At 42.5% G+C, this 20,894-nt stretch overlaps 1 protein-coding gene across 1 annotated transcript in view; it reads left to right on the top strand.

Annotated features, from left to right (window-relative positions):
* nsd1b (nuclear receptor binding SET domain protein 1b) overlaps positions 1-16,125 on the top strand; it is a 28,044-nt gene extending 11,919 nt beyond the window's left edge. The window contains exons 5-23 of the mRNA XM_084730069.1: positions 552-664; positions 825-1,074; positions 1,796-1,896; positions 2,087-2,129; positions 2,855-3,108; positions 4,332-4,469; positions 5,743-5,866; positions 6,280-6,480; positions 6,559-6,738; positions 8,246-8,402; positions 8,555-8,760; positions 8,877-8,989; positions 10,413-10,559; positions 11,039-11,161; positions 11,254-11,370; positions 11,593-11,734; positions 12,753-12,859; positions 12,993-13,194; positions 15,191-16,125. Of these exons, the coding sequence (XP_084586195.1) occupies positions 552-664; positions 825-1,074; positions 1,796-1,896; positions 2,087-2,129; positions 2,855-3,108; positions 4,332-4,469; positions 5,743-5,866; positions 6,280-6,480; positions 6,559-6,738; positions 8,246-8,402; positions 8,555-8,760; positions 8,877-8,989; positions 10,413-10,559; positions 11,039-11,161; positions 11,254-11,370; positions 11,593-11,734; positions 12,753-12,859; positions 12,993-13,194; positions 15,191-15,894 (3,422 nt within the window). The 3' untranslated portion in view covers positions 15,895-16,125. The remainder of the gene's footprint in view (positions 1-551; positions 665-824; positions 1,075-1,795; positions 1,897-2,086; positions 2,130-2,854; positions 3,109-4,331; positions 4,470-5,742; positions 5,867-6,279; positions 6,481-6,558; positions 6,739-8,245; positions 8,403-8,554; positions 8,761-8,876; positions 8,990-10,412; positions 10,560-11,038; positions 11,162-11,253; positions 11,371-11,592; positions 11,735-12,752; positions 12,860-12,992; positions 13,195-15,190) is intronic.
* Positions 16,126-20,894: the final 4,769 nt, after the last annotated feature.

The raw sequence follows: 20,894 nt of genomic DNA on the forward strand, positions 1-20,894 counted from the left end.
AAATGCGACGAGAGTTTTTTTGTGACTTACACTGCAAACAGAGAAGGGGTCTCTCTCGTCGTCTCCCTCTCTTGCATCGTACTGGCAGGCAGGTGGAGGGTCACGTCTACAAGAGAGGCCTAGACCCACCAGAGTTCTAACCCAAACCTTGATCTCATGGGTTCACTTTCTAGACATGACCCAGGAGGATGCTGATCGGTACAGGAGAGCAAATTCAGGTGTAGTGAGTTTCTGTGGTTACGTTGACGCTCTCTCTCTGAAACTTTCTAAAGGTTGGTTCTTCTCAAAGTGCAAGTGAATCTCTCTCACTCTGTCTCTGTCTTCTGTTTGAATCTCTAGATTGTATTGTTCTTAGATCTTGTAAACATGTAAATAAGTTGTTTGAGCACCTCTCAGTCTTTCTCTCCAGATCTCTGGATTAGGGTGTTCCAAACACAAAGTATAGAAGTGCCGTATAAAAAACATGATGTGTCATTTGTCATTTCTCACTATAACACAGTAAACAACAGGACTTTAAAAAAAAAGCTAGCGTGTGTCCTTATCTTTTTCAGCACATAAACGAATAAGAAAACCAAGTAAGAGACTGATCGAATGGACTGAAGAGTACGATCAGATTTTCTCTGCGAGGAAGAAAACCAAAAAGCCTCTCCAGTTGATTGGAAAGGTAAAAATCATACAAAGTAAGATCTGTTCTAACTTTTAAATTTTACATTGTTATATACGCACAATACTATTGCTTTAAGAATTTTAGAATCTTTTTGTGCAGCTTCACATGAAACTTGTACCTGTGATTGATGATTAAATTACATCGTTTGTTTTCTCAGGCCCCTCCCCCCGTCACCCCCATGTCCGAACCCGCGGGATTGGACAAAGACCCACATGACCACCCATCCTTGAACCTACTTCCAGAGATACAGACACCACCCCCTGAGGAAATCGCCACTCCATCTGAACTACAAATTCCCAGCACTGAAAGCACATCTCCCCAAGATGCGCCTGTGCTTTCCATCGACACACTAACCCCGCCCCCTGAAGCTGATCCTTCGCTGTCTGAAGGCCTTGTCAAAGACACCGGTAAGACAGTGTTTGTGTATCTTTCATTGAAATTTAACTGCAAAGTCTGTCTGGTACAACAGTCCTCTGTCTTTTTTCAGTTCTGATCCAATTTCTAGATTGGCATATCTGCTGATACCGATACTATACCGATTGTCAGATCTTATTATGTGTAAGGTTACTTCTAAACTTCCACGTTCGTTCAACCTACTGTTTTCGTTGTTTAGTTGCTTCAGATGAGGCTTAATTTTCACAGTTTCTCTCGACTGTCCCTCGATATTACAAAATTAGTCTGCCATCACCCCAGCCTGTGTGAGTAGCGACATTAGCAACATGCTAGTGTCAAATTAAACAGGATAACCTACACTACACTAAACACTAAAATAACATACAACATGGCAAAACTTTCAGCAGCTTGCAAGTTTGAATTTGGGTCATGAACAGTTTGTATTTATCCATCGACTTTGAAATGTTTCTGGCCGACACTAGTTAAGAAAGCAGTCAGATGGAGTAAAACTAGTAGTGACTGTCTGACCAGTGAGAGCATAACAACTAAACAATCGACTGGCGTCAGCTCCAGATTTTATTCGATATCTATTGTAATTATCTTGTTAAAAGAGTGACACAGATCTGTCTGTTCTGTTGGCTTTCCTTCATGTTGAATAAGGCCTCATAAAGCTTTGATATACCAGTGTGATAACACTGATGAGTCTTTTTACGTGTGTCATCATTTGATTGACAGGAAGTGCTCCTGTGCTGGGGAGGAAACGGAAAAGGAAACCCACTCAGAAGATCCTGGAGTACTGTCTGGAGGCTGAGGCTGCAACTGGCCCCAAAAAGAAGGTACAGCAGGGACAGTTGTGTGTACATTTATTCATCTGTGGTGTATCTGGTACATCTGTAATGAGTGAGACGTGTGTGTGTGTGTGTGTGTTCATACGTGTTATGGGAGAGTTAAACTGAATAAAATAGGCACAGCTGTGAGGAATGTTGACAGGAATATTTTCTGATAATGATTTTTTTTTTGTCACAGGTCAAAACACTGAAGAATAATTCAAGTCCTGCTCCTCAATCAGGTCAGTGAATCATCTTACAGCAGTTTATATTTTACTACACTGCGATTCATCATAACCAAACATATATGTGAGTAATTTCCTTTTGTTTTCAGAATAAATAATTTGTAATAAGGCAAGCTGAAATAATGTCCCTGTCTTTACAAAATTAAAGGAAAAGTCAGTTGATTTTCAAGAAAGACGAAAAATTATGGTGCCTCTCATGATTGAACTATGATTTGAAATTAGGGCTGCGTGGTGCGGCCTTGAATTTATATCATGCTATAATTTAAGGCCTGGACGGTTACAGTTTATTTGTTTTTATGAAAATTTCATCTGAATTCTTCTGCAGGGGTAAAACACTGATATGGCAACTGCGTGTCAGCTGTTACTGTACTCTTAACTGTATGACTAGGACACAGAGTATGGTGGTATTTTAAAAATTTGACCGCGCAAAACTGTAGTAATAAATAGTGAAAAATGCAGAACCTTTTCTCAAGTATACCAAGTATTAGTACCACTTATAAACACTGTTGTCTGACATGATTTGCAGATTATCGTTTTCTTCTCCTCTGAATGCAGCCATCTTTTTCCAACTCCTCCTCCTCTTCGTCATGTGCACTGTACTGAATTGTCACAAACAAGCTGAAATGATTTAAGATGACCAAGAATCTAAGTTAGAATGAAATAATTTAAGATATTCTGACTTATCTTTGCCGTCTTTCCTGTGGTAACTGATTCTGACCCAGATTCTGCGCCGCCATCATTAAAATCAAAGAGTAAACAGCTCGCAGCGTCCAGCTCCACGCCGACAACAACCACAGAGATTTCCTCCACCTGCTCGCCCACACCCCCCGTCCAGACAGACCCCCCTCCGAGCTCTCCTTCGCCCCCCCCTCCAGCGCCCACCCCGCCCGCCCCGCCCGAACCCGCCCAGGTGGAGACGGCATCGGCAGAGGACGATAAAGCTCAAGAAGTCAAGAAGGACACAGTGGAGTCAGAGGTCAGCCATCTTTGTTTATGTCACAGAAATATTTTTCTCCCGTTCATCCTGGATTTTGGTACATTAAAGGGAAAGTTCACCCAAAAATGAAAACTGTTTAGGAGATTCTGCAACACTGTTTTCCTGTGAAACTGAAAAGGTGAGTAGATAATAACTGAACTTTCATTTTTGGGAGAACTATTCTTTTAAAGCAAGTTAAGAAATGATTTACTGTAATTATGCAAAACTGTTGAAAGTTTGTTTTCCCACCTGTTCTTTTATTTGGTCAAATTTGATTTCAGGAAACCGGAAATCAGTCTTTAATCGGCCAAAGTCTGGAAATAAAAGCACTTAATTAACTTTCTTAACTTAGGAAATTAATCTAAAGTCAGTTCACAGTTAGGAGCTCCAGTGGTGTCCTAACCTGCTAGGAGTCACCAGGAGGAAAGACATGTTGATGACTATGAGCTTCTTAAAAGATGAGGAGGATTTCACAGAAGGAAAAATGCAGATTTGAAACGGCAACGATTCTGTGACAGCCAATAACTCAGATTGCTCCTTTAGCTCTTCAGATCATCTTAGATCACTCAGCAGGTGCACAAACAGGCTCCAAGTAAACAAGACAGGATTATTTGTTCAATCATTCATTAATTTGTAGAAATTCCCCGTCAGAAATCATTTTTAAAATAAAAAAAAAAGCCAACAGGAGATGTAGTTGAAAGGTGAGTTGGACGACGGAGGAGGAAGTTATTCCATGTTTTCAGAGGAAATATATCCACAATACCGACGGCAACGTCAACGCTGCTTTTAATGGCGCATAATAAATGCATAGTGCAACAATAATAGCTTTTTACTGATACAGGTCCTGTGAATCAAAGCCCGATGCATCAGATGCACGAGTGAATCATTACATCCTTACTGAAAAGATGTCTAAAAATATACACTTAAAAAAGCATTGATAGTTTCTGAACTTAATTTGAAAAAAGCAACTGAAAACTACAAAACTTATCTGTCGATGCTCTATTACTGTTTCACTATGATAGTTTTAATTTGTGCAAACTAAATAAAGATAAAGATCATCATAATTTCTACCTTGTGACTCCCTCTGAGCAGCGATCGCTCCTCTTGTTTTAAAGTGTAAGAAGCTTCATGAAAAACTCTCAGTCCTCTGAGGAACGAGGAGCGGTAGGTTGATAAATACAGGTCCTGATTTATTGTGATTTTTTTTCTCTCTTCCTCCTCAGGGTGACCTGTCCAGTTTGGATCACAGCTTCTCCTCCATTAAGGACGACCTGTCGCTGTGTGACGACCCGTTTTTACCCTCGAGGAAGATCATTGGAGACCGAGGAGGCCCCGCCTCCATGAAGGAGAACATCTGTCAGGTGAGCTTCACCTGATGGAGAAAAGTCTTCAGAGATGCGTCCTCTTTACTGTTGGAAGCTTTTTGAGAAACATCCTCAAGTGATGGGAGTTTAGGGCTGGGTTAAAAAGATGAATTAAATGATTTGATTTGATTTGACGCGTGAGCAGCCTTTGGCGCAGGATCTCGCGGCAGGTGGTAGGAGGTGGTCGAACACGACGTGTCTCCCATCAGAGTCATCAGTTGCACTTCAGCTCTTTACTGCAGATCTGTGACTCGTTACTGATGGAAACTGAAGCATTTTAGGACTCGGCATCCTCCCTGTGTGACTCTGTGAACACTGAAGAAACTAAATTAACTGTGTGTTCACAGTAATACAGGGCGAGCTAGCTGGGTTAGCCAGTTAGCTTATCGCTTTGCAAAGCAAGGAGTCCAATAAATACACTTAACATCGACTAGACAGAGTGACATCATGAAGAGAGAGAGTCCAGTTACTGTGCAACATGAGCCTGACAGCACATTGTCTGCAGCAGAGCAGGAAGCAGGATGGAAACAAGTGTGCTCTTTCAAAATAAAATTTCAAAGTAAAAGTCTAAAATAAATAAATAAAGAAAGAAAGAATTCACAACATGAAATAAATTATTTTGCTTCATTCATGGGGGGCGGGAGGTCCAGTCAGTTTCAGTTTGGAGTTCATGTTGCTGAAGTGCTGTTAAGAATGTGGGTTTGTTAATAAATTCAGTCGTCATGAGCTCCAGTCTGCAGGTTCTCTCTGATGTTCAGTACTGATCATGTCATCAATACTCAGATATTTTGTGAAGTTGCTGTGCAAAGTTTGACAGTAAAGTGTAACAACAGACCACCACATTTTTTTTTCATTTAAACTAGATGGTTTTCATGTTATAAAAACACATTTTTCACGCTATAATGACATATTTTTGTCATTGTTTCTATATAACAAATCAAAAACTTTTCTTTTTATAAAAAAATATATAAAAAAATATAAAAAATTGTCAATTTGATCTGATTTTATAACAAGAAAAAGATGCTGATAGAAAGATTGTAGGTCAGAGCAATCATATACTGACTGATGCTGAATGGTGGCAGGATGTTATTATGTGTTATGTCAGGGGTAATTATGGGTTATTATTGTGTGAATTTGGTGTCAGATTGAAATATATACCACACTTTACCCATCAGACCACACAGGAAATGGAAACCCAACAAACAGGACCACTTTCACAGCTACTTTCAATGACTTTTAGTGTTTTTTGTGTTGTGTTTTGTTGTTGCAGGTGTGTGAGAAGACGGGGGAGCTGCTGCTCTGTGAGGGTCAGTGCTGCGGAGCTTTTCACCTGCCCTGCATCTCTCTGGCCGAGGCCCCGAAAGGGAAGTTTGTCTGTCCGGAGTGCAAATCAGGTCAGTCGGTGTTTAAATCTGCAGCGTAAAAATAAAATAAATAAATAAAAACATTAATCACATTACTGCTAAGTGTGGCTAAAAGTCTGTTTTCAGTTTAATTTTCCTTTTTACCAATAACTACAAAGTTTTTTTTCCCTCATTAGAAAGTTATATCACCTCTGACTGTGAAAGAACAAAAACTAAAAATTCACTTTTACTGAGATTATTTATGATGTTTCGACATTTAATAATAATAATCCTTTAACCGCCGTTGCATTTTCCAGCAATATTCATACAGGAAGACAGAATTGGTGCCGTATATATTAAAAAAAAAAAAACATAGCAGGGAAAACTGTCCAATCAGAGATGACCATCATACCTAAATTGTAATCAGAAACTTCCAACTGATCTTTTCTGATCTTTTCTCTCAGGGATCCACACCTGCTTCGTGTGTAAAAAGCGCAGCGAGGACGTGCGGCGCTGCATGATTCCCGTGTGTGGGAAGTTTTACCACGGCGAATGTATCGCCAGCTTCGCCCCGACCGCTCCCGTGAACCGAGGCTTCCGCTGCTCGATCCACGTCTGCCTCACCTGCTTCATCGCCAACCCCAACAGCTCGTCCATCTCGAAAGGTTAAAACTAGAGGACAGTTCGCCGTAAGTTACCTGCGTTGTTTTGTGCACCTCTGATCATTTTCTTTTCGTCCGCAGGTCGTCTGGTTCGCTGTGTGCGCTGCCCCGTCGCCTATCACGCCACAGACCTCTGCATGGCGGCGGGCTGCGTCGTCCTCTCCAACAACAGCATCGTCTGTCCCAACCACTTCACCCCGCGCCGCGGCGTCAAGAACCACGAACACGTCAACGTCAGCTGGTGCTTCGTCTGCACTGAAGGTACGACTTCAGCGAACACGTGGCTTCATATCAACTTTCAGCCTGAATATGACTCACAGCCAGGAGATCGGATGGATATTTGGGTTGGAAATAAATAGAATTATATATATTATATTATGACATGATATGTTATATGTAATATTATATGATGTTACACTATGATTCAGGAGTTAATCAGTGAGAAAGTTTTACTTCTACTACTCCACCATTACTCTTGTTTTGTTTATTTTTTATTATTTTATGTTGAAAGGTTATTCATTCATTCATTAAAGATACATATTCACTCTCTTGCTGAGAGTTAGATGAGAGGATTGAGAGTAATCTCCAGAGCTCAACGATAAGCATTGCTTCCCTGCTCACAGGCAAGCTGCTACAAAGTTTAGTAACTGATTAATTGTTAAAGTGATTTTTCATCCAAAAATGGCAGAAAATGCTGTTTTCAGACTCTCAAATATGAAGATTTCCTTCTTTTCTACATTTATTAACATATTAAACTGAATATTTTGGGTTTTTGACAGAGAAGGCAAGACATTTTAAGACATCACCTTGGAAGATGAATAACTGATGGACATTTTTCTGCACTAGATTAAACACAACAGTCCACTTAAGTCTTTGTTGTTATTTGATAACACCTAATAAATAAGACAGTTTGTGCAGGGGCAAGTAGAGATTGACATTGGGCAAGTAGATTTCTGCTTTCCTTGCCTGAACAGGTAAATAATAAAAAAATTCATTCATGTTGAAACTGGTCTCGTGTTTGTACAGTGAATATGAAGCTAGCGCCAGCAGTTAGCTGACTTAGCTTATCAGCAGCAAGAACCAGCCGCCTGACAACCAACAGAAACTCCAGGAGATTACTGGTTAAATCAGTAGAAACATTTATTTTCAACATGTACACAAAAGTTAAAGGATAATTCTGTAATGTATTTATTGTATTAATACATAAAATGACCACAGTGTGTCATTAGAGATTAAGGAAACATGTTAAGTTGAAATACTGGCTTCACTTGACATGAACGCTGCAGCCAGACCCGAGGACCTTTCTGTATGTCTGTGTCAAATTAATCAGAGTTCAAATTAATGCTGAATTTTAGTGTCTGTTTTTGAGATTTAAAAAGTTGTAAGTTGTAAGATGTTTGTAATGGTTAAATTGAGTAAAATGTGAATGGAGTTTGGCAGGCAGTCACTGAACTCATCGTCCAGAGTGTGTTTTGAGAGCAGTGGGCTTTTGTTTTCATCGACAGACGACTGACAGTTTAAACAACTGATCAGCTCACAGTGGAGGGCTCGTAGCTGCTTGTTGTTTTCAGTTTTTGATGTTGCATGCATCCTGTGCTCCAGTGGAGCTCCTCCTACCTGCCTGTCTCTGCCGTGTCTGGGGAGGAACAACTCGTTTCAACCATAAATCACATACAACCTGCTATTTGAATTTCAGTGCTCATTTTTTGCACACACAAACTACATATTGTACCTTAAAAACAGTGCTGTTCCTCCTCCCGTGCTGCAGGGGGCAGTCTGCTGTGCTGTGAATCCTGTCCGGCTGCGTTCCACCGGGAGTGTCTGAACATGGAGATGCCAAAAGGCAGCTGGTTCTGCAACGACTGCAAGGCTGGGAAGAAGCCTCGCTACAAGGACATCCTGTGGGTGAAGGTTGGGCGGTACAGGTCAGTGCAGAGCTGCAGACACTCGGATACCAAACTGTTATTGAAGCACAGAGCAAAATAAGGGGACGGACTTGAACGGTCGGTTTAATTTACCGTTGTTGTACAATTCTTTTCCTTTAGTGTTTTTCTTTTTCCTGTCCTGCTCTGTGAAGGTGGTGGCCTGCAGAGGTCAGTCATCCCAAAACGATCCCAGAGAACATCCAGCGGATGAGGCACGATGTCGGAGAGTTTCCCGTCCACTTCTTCGGCTCCAACGACTACCTGTGGACGTACCAGGCCAGAGTCTTCCCTTACATGGACGTGGACGCCAACAGCAAAGAGAAGATGGGGAAAGGCGTCGATGCCACCTACAAGAAAGGTACCCAGTGTGTTCAGTGACAGTTTTGTTCAGTTGTTGGTTGTTTTCTTTAAGTTTGTACCTGCTACGACGACTTGACGTGTCTGACTTCAGTGACTGTTGATCTCCCTCTTCAGCTTTGGAGGAGGCGGCTGTGCGATTTCGTGAGCTGCAGGCGGAGAAGGAGCTTCGGCAGCTTCAAGAGGACAGAAAGAACGACAGGAAGCCTCCTCCATACAAACACATAAAGGTCAGAAAAATGCTTCTTCCTACAGGTTTCTTCAAAAATGATGCAGTGGAATCAGTTTTAGTTCCAACTTTTTTATCTTTAACTCAGAAATCAGGAAGATGTTCATTGTCATTACACTCAGGCACAATGAAATTGCTTCTCTCCATGCATCAGAAAAATACAGACATAAAAATCTGAAAATATTAATAGCAGCTTTAGAACAGATTAAAGTTTATCCACATTGTGCACATTCTTCACATTTTGGAGGTTATTATTTATGTTTATGGGTAAAAATTGAATAAATAGATGTTAGAACTCCTTCCATCTTCAACCTCTTATCACAAATCGTGTCGTGGAGGTAACAGTTCAAGCAGGGGACTCCCCCTAGTCCTCGGTCTGCTCCGTGGCCTCCTGATGATGCCTGAGCTTCTCACCTCATCCCGAAGGGAGATGCCAGCCACCCTCCTGAAAAAAAAAAAAAAACATTTCGGCCTCTTGCATCTACGATCTCGTTCTTTCGGTCATGACCCGACCGTCATGACCACAGGTGAGAGCAGGAACGAAGGTTGACCGGTAGATCGAGAGCTTGGCCTTCTGACTAACCTCCAGCGCTCGCCGGTCCGGTCCACATCCGAGCATGAAGCGGCTGAAATGAGGATCAGCACCTCTAAGTCTGAGGCCAGGAAACCGGTGGATTGTCTGCTCTGAGTGAGGAATGAGTCCTGACCCCAAGTGAGGGAGTTCAAGTATCATCAAAAACTGGTCTCATCAATGTTTCAGTATTTCATTCAATCATAATCCTGAAAAATAGACACATAAAACACATTAGAATAATGATAACAGTGGTATATTTTAAAGTGAGTCTAATAGACTCCATGTCAGATGCCTGATCAGAAAAACACTGGACCTCAAATTCAAAATGAGCTGTGATGCATATTAATTCAGTAACTGATCACTGTCAACCCTTAAATTCAGACTTAAACTGGTTATTACATGGAGTCACACACAGGAAAGATGATCACTGGCACGTCCAGTTTATGGAGCTTAAAGAGCCGAACTGTTGCGTCTCTGTCTAAAATAGTCCCACACTTCAGATGATGATGGCGAGGATCTCTGCAGTTTGTTCTCCGTGTTGTTCTGGTGCCGCAGCAGGATGGCTTCTCCAGAAACTGCAGCTGAGAGGAACAAATGATGCTGGTGAAGAAAGTCTCCTTAGTTGATGCTTAATGATGGATGACAGCTGAAGGGAAACTTGTTTGATTGGTGGAGAGAAGTCTGAACGCTGTGCCGGCAAAGTGGCAAACTCCAGGATTGTGCACGTGAATCATTAACGGGTTAAAGGAGGTTAAAGGCTGGCTGACCCTCTGAACACTCCGGGTGAATCCGTGCTCTGACCAGGTTCTTCTGAAGTTCACGTTTCCTTCCACTTTTCTGCCTCATCCAGGTGAATCGACCAATAGGAAAGGTTCAGATCTTCACGGCCGACCTGTCAGAGATCCCGCGCTGCAACTGTAAGGCGACAGACGAGAGTCCGTGCGGGATGGACTCAGAGTGCATCAACCGCATGCTGCTGTACGAGTGTCACCCGCAGGTACAGACACACCTCCATCAACACCCACAAAATATGACATTTTATAGATTCATACACATTCTGTTACGATTCAAGGCTTATTGATGCTTCTTTATATTTCTGCTGTCCACTTTGCTGCTTGTGGGATTAATTAAAGAATATCTCATCTCATCTCGTCTTATGTCTCCCCTCAGATTACGTTTTGGGAAAATATAATCTGCACAAATATTGCTGTCTAAATAAATGTACTTGATAATCTGCACTACGTCAGATGTTTTCTTTGTTTACCAAAATTGTTTTTATCAAGTTTTTCTCAACAAAAATCGAAGTATCCATATCACAAACCTCCTCGTCCCTTTATCTGTCCCTGTCTGATGTTTTGTTCTTGTCAAACAGAGAGCTCAGCGTGTTGTGACGCAGGCGGCTGTGAAGTTTCCCTGACATCGTATCTGACTGATATATTTCCTAAATTGTAAAATGTGACCCTCTGAACGTTGCAGGTTTGTCCGGCGGGCGAACGGTGCCTCAACCAGGCGTTCACCAAGCGTCAGTACAGCCAGGTGGAGATCTTCAGGACGCTGTCTCGAGGCTGGGGGCTCCGCTGTGTCCACGACATCAAGAAGGTAACGACGCCGCTGTCAGTTATTGAACTGACGCCGCCGGTTGCTGTTCAACTGAACAACAATAATAATAATAATAAACGTTTTTGTCTCAGGGTCAGTTTGTGAGCGAGTACGTCGGGGAGGTGATCGACGAGGAGGAGTGCAGGTCGAGGATCAGACACGCTCAGGAGAACGACATCTGTAACTTCTACATGCTGACTCTGGACAAGGTGCGGCTCACACTCAGTGTGTGTTTAAACTCTGAAGAGTTAACAGACAAAAGACGACTCGGTTTGGAGTTTTGTTCTTCAAAATACGAACATTTAAATGAAACTCCCACGACATCAAACTCAACTGAACACAAGTAGAACTGTTACTGGAGCGTGTGTGTGTGTGTGTGTGTGTGTGTGTGTGTGTGTGTGTGTGTGCGTGTGCGTGTTTGTTGGTGTTAGGATCGGATCATCGATGCCGGGCCGAAGGGGAATGAGGCTCGATTCATGAACCACAGCTGTCAGCCGAACTGTGAGACGCAGAAGTGGACGGTGAGCGGAGACACCCGGGTGGGACTGTTCGCTCTCGTTGACGTCGCTGCAGGTACGATGACTCGCTCAGAGCTAAAAAACAAAAAAAAACAAAAAAACAAAACAAAACAAAAGCCACATGCTTCCATGAAAACAAACAGATTACGTGATGAACATAATGTGAAAACTTTGTTCCTGTTTAATATATTTCCTCTTGTTTACATTTACATTTTTTTAAATATCTTCTCTTGTTTATGTTGCTCGTTTACTTTTATTTTATTTTGGTTTTTATTGGTGCTTCGTTCTATTTTTTCTGCCCAATAAAGACACTTAAACTTAAACTTTAAATGAGGAACAAAAGAGCAGAAAATTAAAATGAGAAATAACATGTGTTTTTGTATATTATTAATTATTAATGATTAATCGATTGTTAGCGTTTTCATCCATGGATTAAAGGAAAATGCACAAAATTTGCGACTTTTGTTTATTATGCTCATGCATACTGTGTGTAGATTGATGGTCAATAAAGGAGAGGTTTGCATTTTTCCTAAAACAATATTCACATGCTCATATGCAGAAAGAAAAAAATGATCACCACTGAAATGATTCCTCCGTCCATATTGGTGTGATAAGATAAAATATGATGAGAAGAAGATGGAAGTTTGATCCTGACACAGGAGCACAAAAAAGTAGCAGCACAAGGAGAAGTAAAATAAAAGAAGAGAAACAAAATAGAATAGAAATAGAATCCAACATGAATAAGATCAAATAGAACACTGGGAATGTGAAATGTGCGTATACATGTGTAATATGTCAGTGAAATGTAGACAGTTAATATTCATTTATTTCCTTTCTCTTATAATTTAAATATAAGCGATGATGAACAAACTCTGTAGTCTTTGTTGTGTGTTAGAAAACCTCCTGCAGCAGGTTTTTTTTTTAGCCGTCTGATCAAGCATCCTGTCCGCGCGGTTGACTTTATTCCTCCCACAAGCTAAAAATGAGGCTTCGGCATTCTGAGTGAGTCAAATCAAGTGTGTATGTCTTCCTTTCAGTTATGTGTGTGTGTTTGTGTGTGTGTGTGTGTTCAGGGACGGAGCTTACCTTCAACTACAACCTGGAGTGTTTGGGGAACGGGAAGACGGTCTGTAAATGTGGAGCACCGAACTGCAGCGGCTTCCTGGGGGTCAGGCCAAAGGTGAGAGGAGTGACGCAAACGAAATCCTACTCGGTCTGATTTATCGTTAAACAGCCGAGGTGGAGGATGAGACAGCTGAGGTGAAAGATAAAAACCTGAAGTATCATTAAAACGTCTCTCCTCTCCGAACCAGAACAACCCTCCGTCTGACGACAAAGGCCGTAAGCTGAAGAGGCGGGGTCACGGTAAGAGGAAGAAAAAGGTGGTGGTGACCAAAGAGCGAGAGGACGAGTGTTTCAGCTGCGGAGACGGAGGACAGATGGTCTCCTGTAAGAGACCAGGCTGTCCCAAAGTTTACCACGCCGACTGTCTCAACCTCACCAAGAGGCCTGCAGGTCAGTGGCTCTGAACTGACACTGACACTGAACACAGTCATGATGTCAGTAGTTCATGCCGTGATTTTGACCATCATCTTCTCAAAAGGCAGCAGATACAATCATGTTTGTTTCAGTTTGCGAGACGAACGTGAAGCGTGTTGTGGATACTTTTTACCATCGCCCAGAGACGTTAAGACGCGAGGAGCGGAGCAGCGCCGTGGCGACACACACAGCTTAAAAGAAAATCACTCGGTGCTCCGTCTGTTCACCTCTGAACTCTGCAGCAGCTCTGCACGCTGGACGGCGAGGTCTTTCCTCAGAGCTGACGGTGCAGCAGAGAGGCTGCTCTCCTCTGCAGGAGACACAACGTTAATAACAACACACACACTGAAACACTCCGCCTCATTTTATTATTCTCATACAGGCAGGAGACTGTATGATGCTTTCAGATGGATTTATTCATTAATTAATGCAGTTAAAAGGGTGACAAAAAGATATCTGTTATTGCAAAAAAAAAAGTGGGACAAATCCTGTGGTCACTGATTGCTGTTTTTTATGCCGCAGTCAGTTTTAAATGTGTTTCGACATCTGTTGCATCCTGAGAGACGGACCCGTCTTCCCCTGAGGTTTCTTCCATTTTTTTTCCCTGTTAAAAGTGTTTCTGGGGAGTTTTTCCTCACTCTTTTGAGGGTTTAAAGCACACGTTCTGCTGCACACTGTACAGATTGTAAATCCCCCTGAGGCACATTGTGATTGTGGGCTAGACAAATAAAATTTGATTTGGAAAAAGTGGAGGCGCAAGACACACACACACACACACACACACACACACACACACACACACTTTTTTCTTGTCTCAACCTCTGCAACAAAAACTCTGATTTCACACTGTGTGAAGTCTCTTTTTCAAGCGCTTCTCTCCACGTTCGGCATGATCATCTTCATGCAGTCAGTATGTCTGAAAATGTCTCTGCCATCTAGCAGCTCTGCGATTACTGCAGTGGGACATCGTGTCCATCACTCAGTGTCTGCTGGTCATGTCGACAAGGGAACCCAAGATTTTTCTCATGGTTCCAGTTAAAACGATCACTCTCGCCAGGTCTCTCGCGGGTCTGGTGTTTCCTTCTAGACACCGTGTTAAACAGCGGCCTTCAGTAACAGATGAAAGTACTTTTTACTGTACTGTCCAACACATTATTAAAACCTGGAAGGACAGTGGTGCACCATCATCTGCCAGGAAGAAATGTGGTTGGAAAATAATCTTGAACAGTAGAACTCACTGCTGTGTTTAATAGTGAAAGTAAGAACATTTCTAGACACAATGTGAAGAGAACTGAAGGGATCGGGACTAAACAGCTGTGAAGCCTTAAGAAAACCACTTATCAGTGAGACTGATCAGAAAAAAAGGCTTCAGTTTGCTATGAGAGCATAAAGACTCTGGATCAATGGAAAAAGGTAATGTGGTCTGATGAGTCCAGATTTACCCTGTTCCAGAGTGATGGGGGCATCAGGGTAAGAAGAGAGACAGGTGAAGTGATGCTCCCATCATGCCTTGTGCCTACAGTACAAGGGGGGGCAGTGTTATGATCTGTGGTTGCTTCAGTTGCTCAGGTCGAGGTTCAGCAACATAATGATGTCAGTTCACTACCTGAATAAACTGAATGATCAGGTTTTTACATCAGTGGATTTTTTTCTTCCCAGTCCAGACCTGAACCCCACTGAGAATCTTTAGGATGAGCTGCAGAAGACTTTACTCAGCGGTCCGACTCTCCATCATCAATACAAGATCTTGGTGGAAAATGAATGCAACTCTGGACAGAAATGTTAGAGTCTGTGACTGTTTCTTTTTTTTTTTTTTTTTGGTCAGGCAGTGTAATTTGCCTGATTAGTATTTCAGAGAAGAGGCCTGTGCATTTACTGTAGCTGCATAATTAAAATGAATTTTGAAAGTGTTTGGAAAACAAAGTCAGATCATGAGTCACAGTTGACGTTCTTGTCTTTGTGTTCGCCGCAGGTCGTTGGGAATGTCCGTGGCACCAATGTGACATATGTGGGAAGGATGCGGCGTCTTTCTGCGAGATGTGCCCGAGTTCCTACTGCAGCACGCACCGCGACGGCCTGCTCTTCATCTCCAAGCTGGATGGCAAGCTGTGCTGCAGCGAACACGACCCCTGCGGGCCCGAACCGCTGGAACCGGGGGAGATCCGGGAGTATACGCCCGAACCCAGAGCTCTGACCTCGGGGCTGGGCATGGCCGTCATCCCCTCTGCTGTTCCTAACGCTCCCGCCGGTGTGAACCCAACCACCAGGAGGGCCACGGAGATCAGCGCCGGCGCTGGACTGTGTGCTTCCGAGTCGCTTCCCACGTTTTCCATCCCAGTACCCATCACTATCCCCGTCGCGGCGCCTGCTGCCTCACCTCCCCCCAGCAGCCGTGACGCTCCCAGCAGCCCGCACGTCTTCGACCTCCCGCACTACTCGCCCATCTCCTCGTATGAGGAGGAGGAGAGGGATGAAGAGGAGGTGGAGGAGCTGCTGGCAGAGGTGGAGGAGGAGGAGGAAGAAGAGGAGGAGTCAGTGGAAGAGGGTGAGGTGGGGAAATCAGATTCTCACGAAGAGGATGGAGAGGTGATGGATGAGGAGGGGGTGGAATACCTGGAGGAGGAGGAGGAAGAAGAGGAAGAAGAGGAAGAAGAGGAGGAGGAGGAAGAGGAGTGAATCACAGAGGATTATTATTTACTGAACAACTGCCACACAACAGGCGACGAGCCTTCGCAGTCACTACAGAGAGGTTTAACCAATCAGATTACACAAGTAGCCCAGTCTGTCACTGTTTGTATCCAATGAGCAGCTGGATGTATGGAGGCATTTTAGGACAAAACTAAATCAACACACAAATAGATTGTTAAAGGGACAATTTGGATTATTAGATGTGGGATTGCTGGAAGCTAAGCGATGTACTGCCGTGGGCGGGATCAGCAGGAAATGGTATTTTCGCCACTTAAAAAAAAGGTCCACCTAAAAATATGTATATCATTTAAAGTGTACTGTATATTTAGAATATTTTCACTGTTTTACCACTGGCAGGAAACTGCTGCTATATTAGTCAAAAATCACTTGTTCCAAACCAACCAAACTCCACAGAAAATCAGCAGTTTTACCTCTGCTGCTGCTGGTCAACTGCTCTCTCCATCTGTTACTGTGTTTGTACTTTTGTGTGACTTTGGTGAATCCAAACTATCCTTTTAAAACACTACAGTCACACAATAACACAAACAAACTAACAGATCGAGCAGCGGTGGACCCGCAGCTCACATGACCTGCGAGGTAAAATGATGGATTTTTCCTGTGGAGTTTGGTTGATTTGGAGAAAGTGACATCTGTGTCATTTCCTTTTTTCTTTTCTAGTTCTTACCTTCCCTCTTGTTTCTGGCTTCACTTCCTTTGTCGTTTTTTGCCGTCTTTTTTTTTTTTGATCACTGATTATTTTCACCTGCTCCTGATTAGTTTTCTGTAATTAGTCTTGTGTTTTTCCCTCCTTAGTTGCCAGTTCATCTTCATCCTTTGTTATCAAGTCTCCTTGTGTCGTCCTCTGGATTTCATGCACTTTGGACTTTGCGTTCCTTTTTGGATTTGTTTGCCTTCATTTTTCTGCTTCGTAAGTGTTTTGAAAATTCTGACCTCCAGCGAATATCTCGAGCGCGGCATAAATCCAGAGGGACGCTAATCAAGGGCAACTGAAAAGAGTCACTGATCAAAAAAAGGAGGGGAAAAAGAGAAAGGAAGTGAAACCAGAAACAAGAGGGAAGGCAACTACTTTTTATCACTGTCACCTGTGTGGCTAACGTTGCCTGTGCACGTCCACAGAAACACTCACAAACACGAGAGGCCCGAGGGCTGGAGCGCTGTTTCCCCGCGGCTGCGGCGGGGGTCCCAGGGGCTGCGATGTGAGCGGCCTCGCTCTGTGCCCGGGTCACGGCGCTCTCTGCCCCCCAGATTTCTGTCAGATGATGTGTCGCAGCGTCCCCGACCTCCTGGCAGTGAAAACAGCAACTGACAGAATATCTTTCCATCCGCGGGGAAGCACTGAATCTTAAATCACGAGATATCTCACCCAAAAAAAAGAGTTAAGTGGCTAAAATACCTTTTATTGCTGTCAACAGCAGATACGACCTCATACGACCCCACTTCAGGTAATCCAAACTATCACTTTAAGTTCATAAATAAGTACATAAACATCATAAACACTGTATAGAATCATATATACACAGAGGGATATTATTTCTTTTAGTTTTGATTTAGTTTTGTCCTGCTAATCGCTCCGTTTTCCCGGACCTCGGTACACACTTGCTGTAGAAAAACGGTTCATGACACAGTGACTTTGCACACACTGGAGCTGCCTGCACCTTGAAATAAGAGATCTAAACAAAGAATATCAAAATCAACAAAAAAAAGAGAAACTGTCACACAGAACTTTGGATTTGTAAACATATTTCACTCTGATTTATATGCTTGTTTTTCTCACGTTTTGACCAATTTCACCTGCTGGTTTGTTTTCTTTCAGTCGTATTTAAGATGTCATATACTGTTTGTGTCAGTAGTTGGAGGCAGTTATAGTATCTGCAGCATCACAGAGCCAGTGTGTAGGTGTTTTCATGCTAGAGGAGACGGCGCTGTAGCTTCCTGTCACGGTAGCGTGAACTCTTTAAAGTAAAATGACTTCGACTTGGTCACACTTGAATCAAAAAGGGGGCCACGTTTCATCGCTGCGGTTCGGCGGTGGCTGGTGTCACACGAGTTTCGGAAAAAGACACGAATTTTCACTGGACGCCGACGTCGTTGCTTCCGTTTCCTCTCCGGTTCTTCTTGACGCCTCAGATCATTTGATGGTGCTTCAACAGCTGAGTGCGTCGAGATCAGACCATCTACGAAAATATGAAAGTGCCAGTTGATTGGCTGCCTGGTGTAGCCTTACGATGAGTTCACACTTGAGAAAATCTTCTTTTTAAAGATACTGGTAGTTTTGGACTGAAGCCTCCAGTATCAGAGAGAAACGTTCTCTTAAGTTTGGCCATTTCTTGCCAAAAAATGGATCCTGGACTGAGAATAGTCTTCATTTCAGCCACTGAAGACACTAAAGCTGTCTCGTAGGTTATTTAGCAGCTCCATAAGGAGACAGGTTGGACTGCACAGGCTGACTCTCCTGAAGCTCATCATCTAAAACTGGGCAACACAACATAACAAATAGTCAGTCTGAATGCAGAGATAGCACTAAGTTTGCTCCGGTGTGTATGCTGTGCTCTGTAGTCTTTATTTATACACTGTTCTGTGACGCACAAACGATGACAATGAGGGAGACAGTGGTCCTCGTTCCCTCGTCATCTTGACTCTCCGTCGGGGGGAAACAAAAGTCTTCGATTAGACGCTTGAAACGACGGACTCTTGCCATGATGCTTGCACTTGCAGTACGTGTTCTTGCCACATGTGTTTCGCTCTGTCTTCAAGCTTAATATTGTCCGTGTGTTATCTGCCAATGCCTTAGAGTGTATTTCTTTGGAGATATTTTTAAGGAATGGTTTGGCGCCTGTGAGAGCCAAGTGTCCCTACTAATGCCTTTTTACAGTTGCCCAACAAGCAATGTTTCATTCCAGTGTAATTACGACCTGTTAGATCTCAACCATTGACCTGTTAAAACGACTGCTATATAAATATATAAGAAAAAGAAGTTATGACATAAGCTTTGTACTGGCCTCATTCTTTTTATTTATTGGTCCAACATTACAGCTGCAGTAGGATTCAGTTAGAAGCTAAAGGTGCTGAGAGCTTAATATTAACAGACTTTTAAAACCACATCTGCTTGGAGGCGAGTCAGGCTCGCTCTGGCCCTGCTGCAGAGCGGGTCCATCTTTGGCGTGGCTCAGCATGATAAAAACAACACGGTGTGAGAGAGAAGTCACAGTTTTCCTTTACGTCCCTCCTGTTTTTTCTCTCATGCTGTGACTTTCAAATTCATTTCTCTTCCGGTGAGCAGTCAACATGGACAGAGACACTAATTATCTTACTGTGAACAGGTTGCTGCTGCAAACAGGTTTTCAAGCAGACTTGAAGATAAATCCACTTTTTAATCCCAGAAGTTTAAAAAACAAATGCTGAGCTCTTGTCTGGCTGGTCTGCAGGTCCCTGATCCCTGATTGCTGCTGCAGAGGGTTATAGGCTCTCCTCCCGCCAATAAAGGCATCAGAGCGAGACCAGTGTTTCTTCCTCCAGAAGCTCCAGTCTGCCACCGACCCTCTCCTGCAGAGCTCTCCGGCTCTGAGCAGCTGCCTGTCGGCTCTGTGTCTCAGCTCCGCCTGGTCCTCCTGGCCCTCTGTAAAGCCCCATGATAGACGGGGTGAAGTCAAAGCTAAAGGTGACGTCAGAAGTAACAGGGCGAGCTGACAAACTCCTGCGCTGAGCATGTTGCTCTTTAGCTGGATTCTTTTTAAGATTCTCTTCCTGGTATTTCAGTTTTAGAGTGAGTTTCTGACATTGATTCAGGGTTTCATCGAAGGAACATGGACACACAGCTGCACCAGTGGAACAGCTGATAGGAACGCTTGTCTCTAGATGACCTGTGATTGGTTTAAGTCTACCGTCACGGGCTGAGAGGAGGTGCAGAAATCTTTCTGACTCAGACCACTTGATTTACGTGATGCTGAAAGGTTATTATGAAATTATTTCTCAATGATACCAAAACAGCGTTGACTACTGGAGCTTTAAGCTACGTAGAAAACATTTATTTAAGTTGCTAAATATTAAAACCTTTTTGATGTAGAATCTTTAAATTATATAAGACATTTTCAAATCCTAATCATACATGGCTTTGAATTAATTGAATTGAATGAAATCTCATAATTGAACGTTGGTTAAACTGACATGGTGTTCATATTATATACATTTTACATTAATATTATCTAGTGCATTATTATACATATAATATACATTTAGCTTAGAATATGCTCTGAAATTCCCATAAACATGATTTAGTTTTTCAGAAAGACTGATCACTGTGCCAAATGCTAATTAGCCTCAGTGAATGAGTGGTTGCTGATGCTAACCAAACAATCATTGTAATTTCAATGACTAAATTAAGATTTTAGTTCAGAATAAGGACAGCAAACCCTGAAATGTCTGCTACTTATCAGTATGTCACATGCTAATGAGCTTCACTGGGTAAGTTTACGCTAAATGCTAACAGAGTAAATTAAACTTGTATGACATGGTGTAAATAGCGTCCGTAACTAATAATTTAGTTCAGAATATGGGCAGAAAAACACTGACGCCAATGTCAAATGCTAATTAGCAGAATAAAAACACAGAAATGTGTTGCTGCTAATTACCCTCAAATATATGTTGTTGCTTTGCTAACAAAATAATCATTAACTTGACTGAAATGATGAGGCGTCAACCTTTAACTGGTATAAAGTATTTTAGTTCAGAATGTGGACAGAAAAACTCAGATTAGCTAACAGAACTCGTTAGCTCTCATTAACGGTTTTTGTTTTTGTTGTATTACAGTTTTCATGCAGGTTATCAACGGAATAAGTTCTCAGATTCTCTTTTTACGTGTTAAAATCTAATCTCTAGTGTAAAAAGTGCAATATTTCACAATGTTTTAAACCAGTATTTATAAAGTATTTATAATACATAAATCTTATCTTTATGACATTTTCTTCAAA

This window comes from Lutjanus erythropterus, chromosome 11 (assembly GCF_056507025.1).
Source record: "Lutjanus erythropterus isolate fLutEry1 chromosome 11, fLutEry1.hap2, whole genome shotgun sequence".
Classification (NCBI taxonomy): domain Eukaryota; kingdom Metazoa; phylum Chordata; class Actinopteri; order Lutjaniformes; family Lutjanidae; genus Lutjanus; species Lutjanus erythropterus.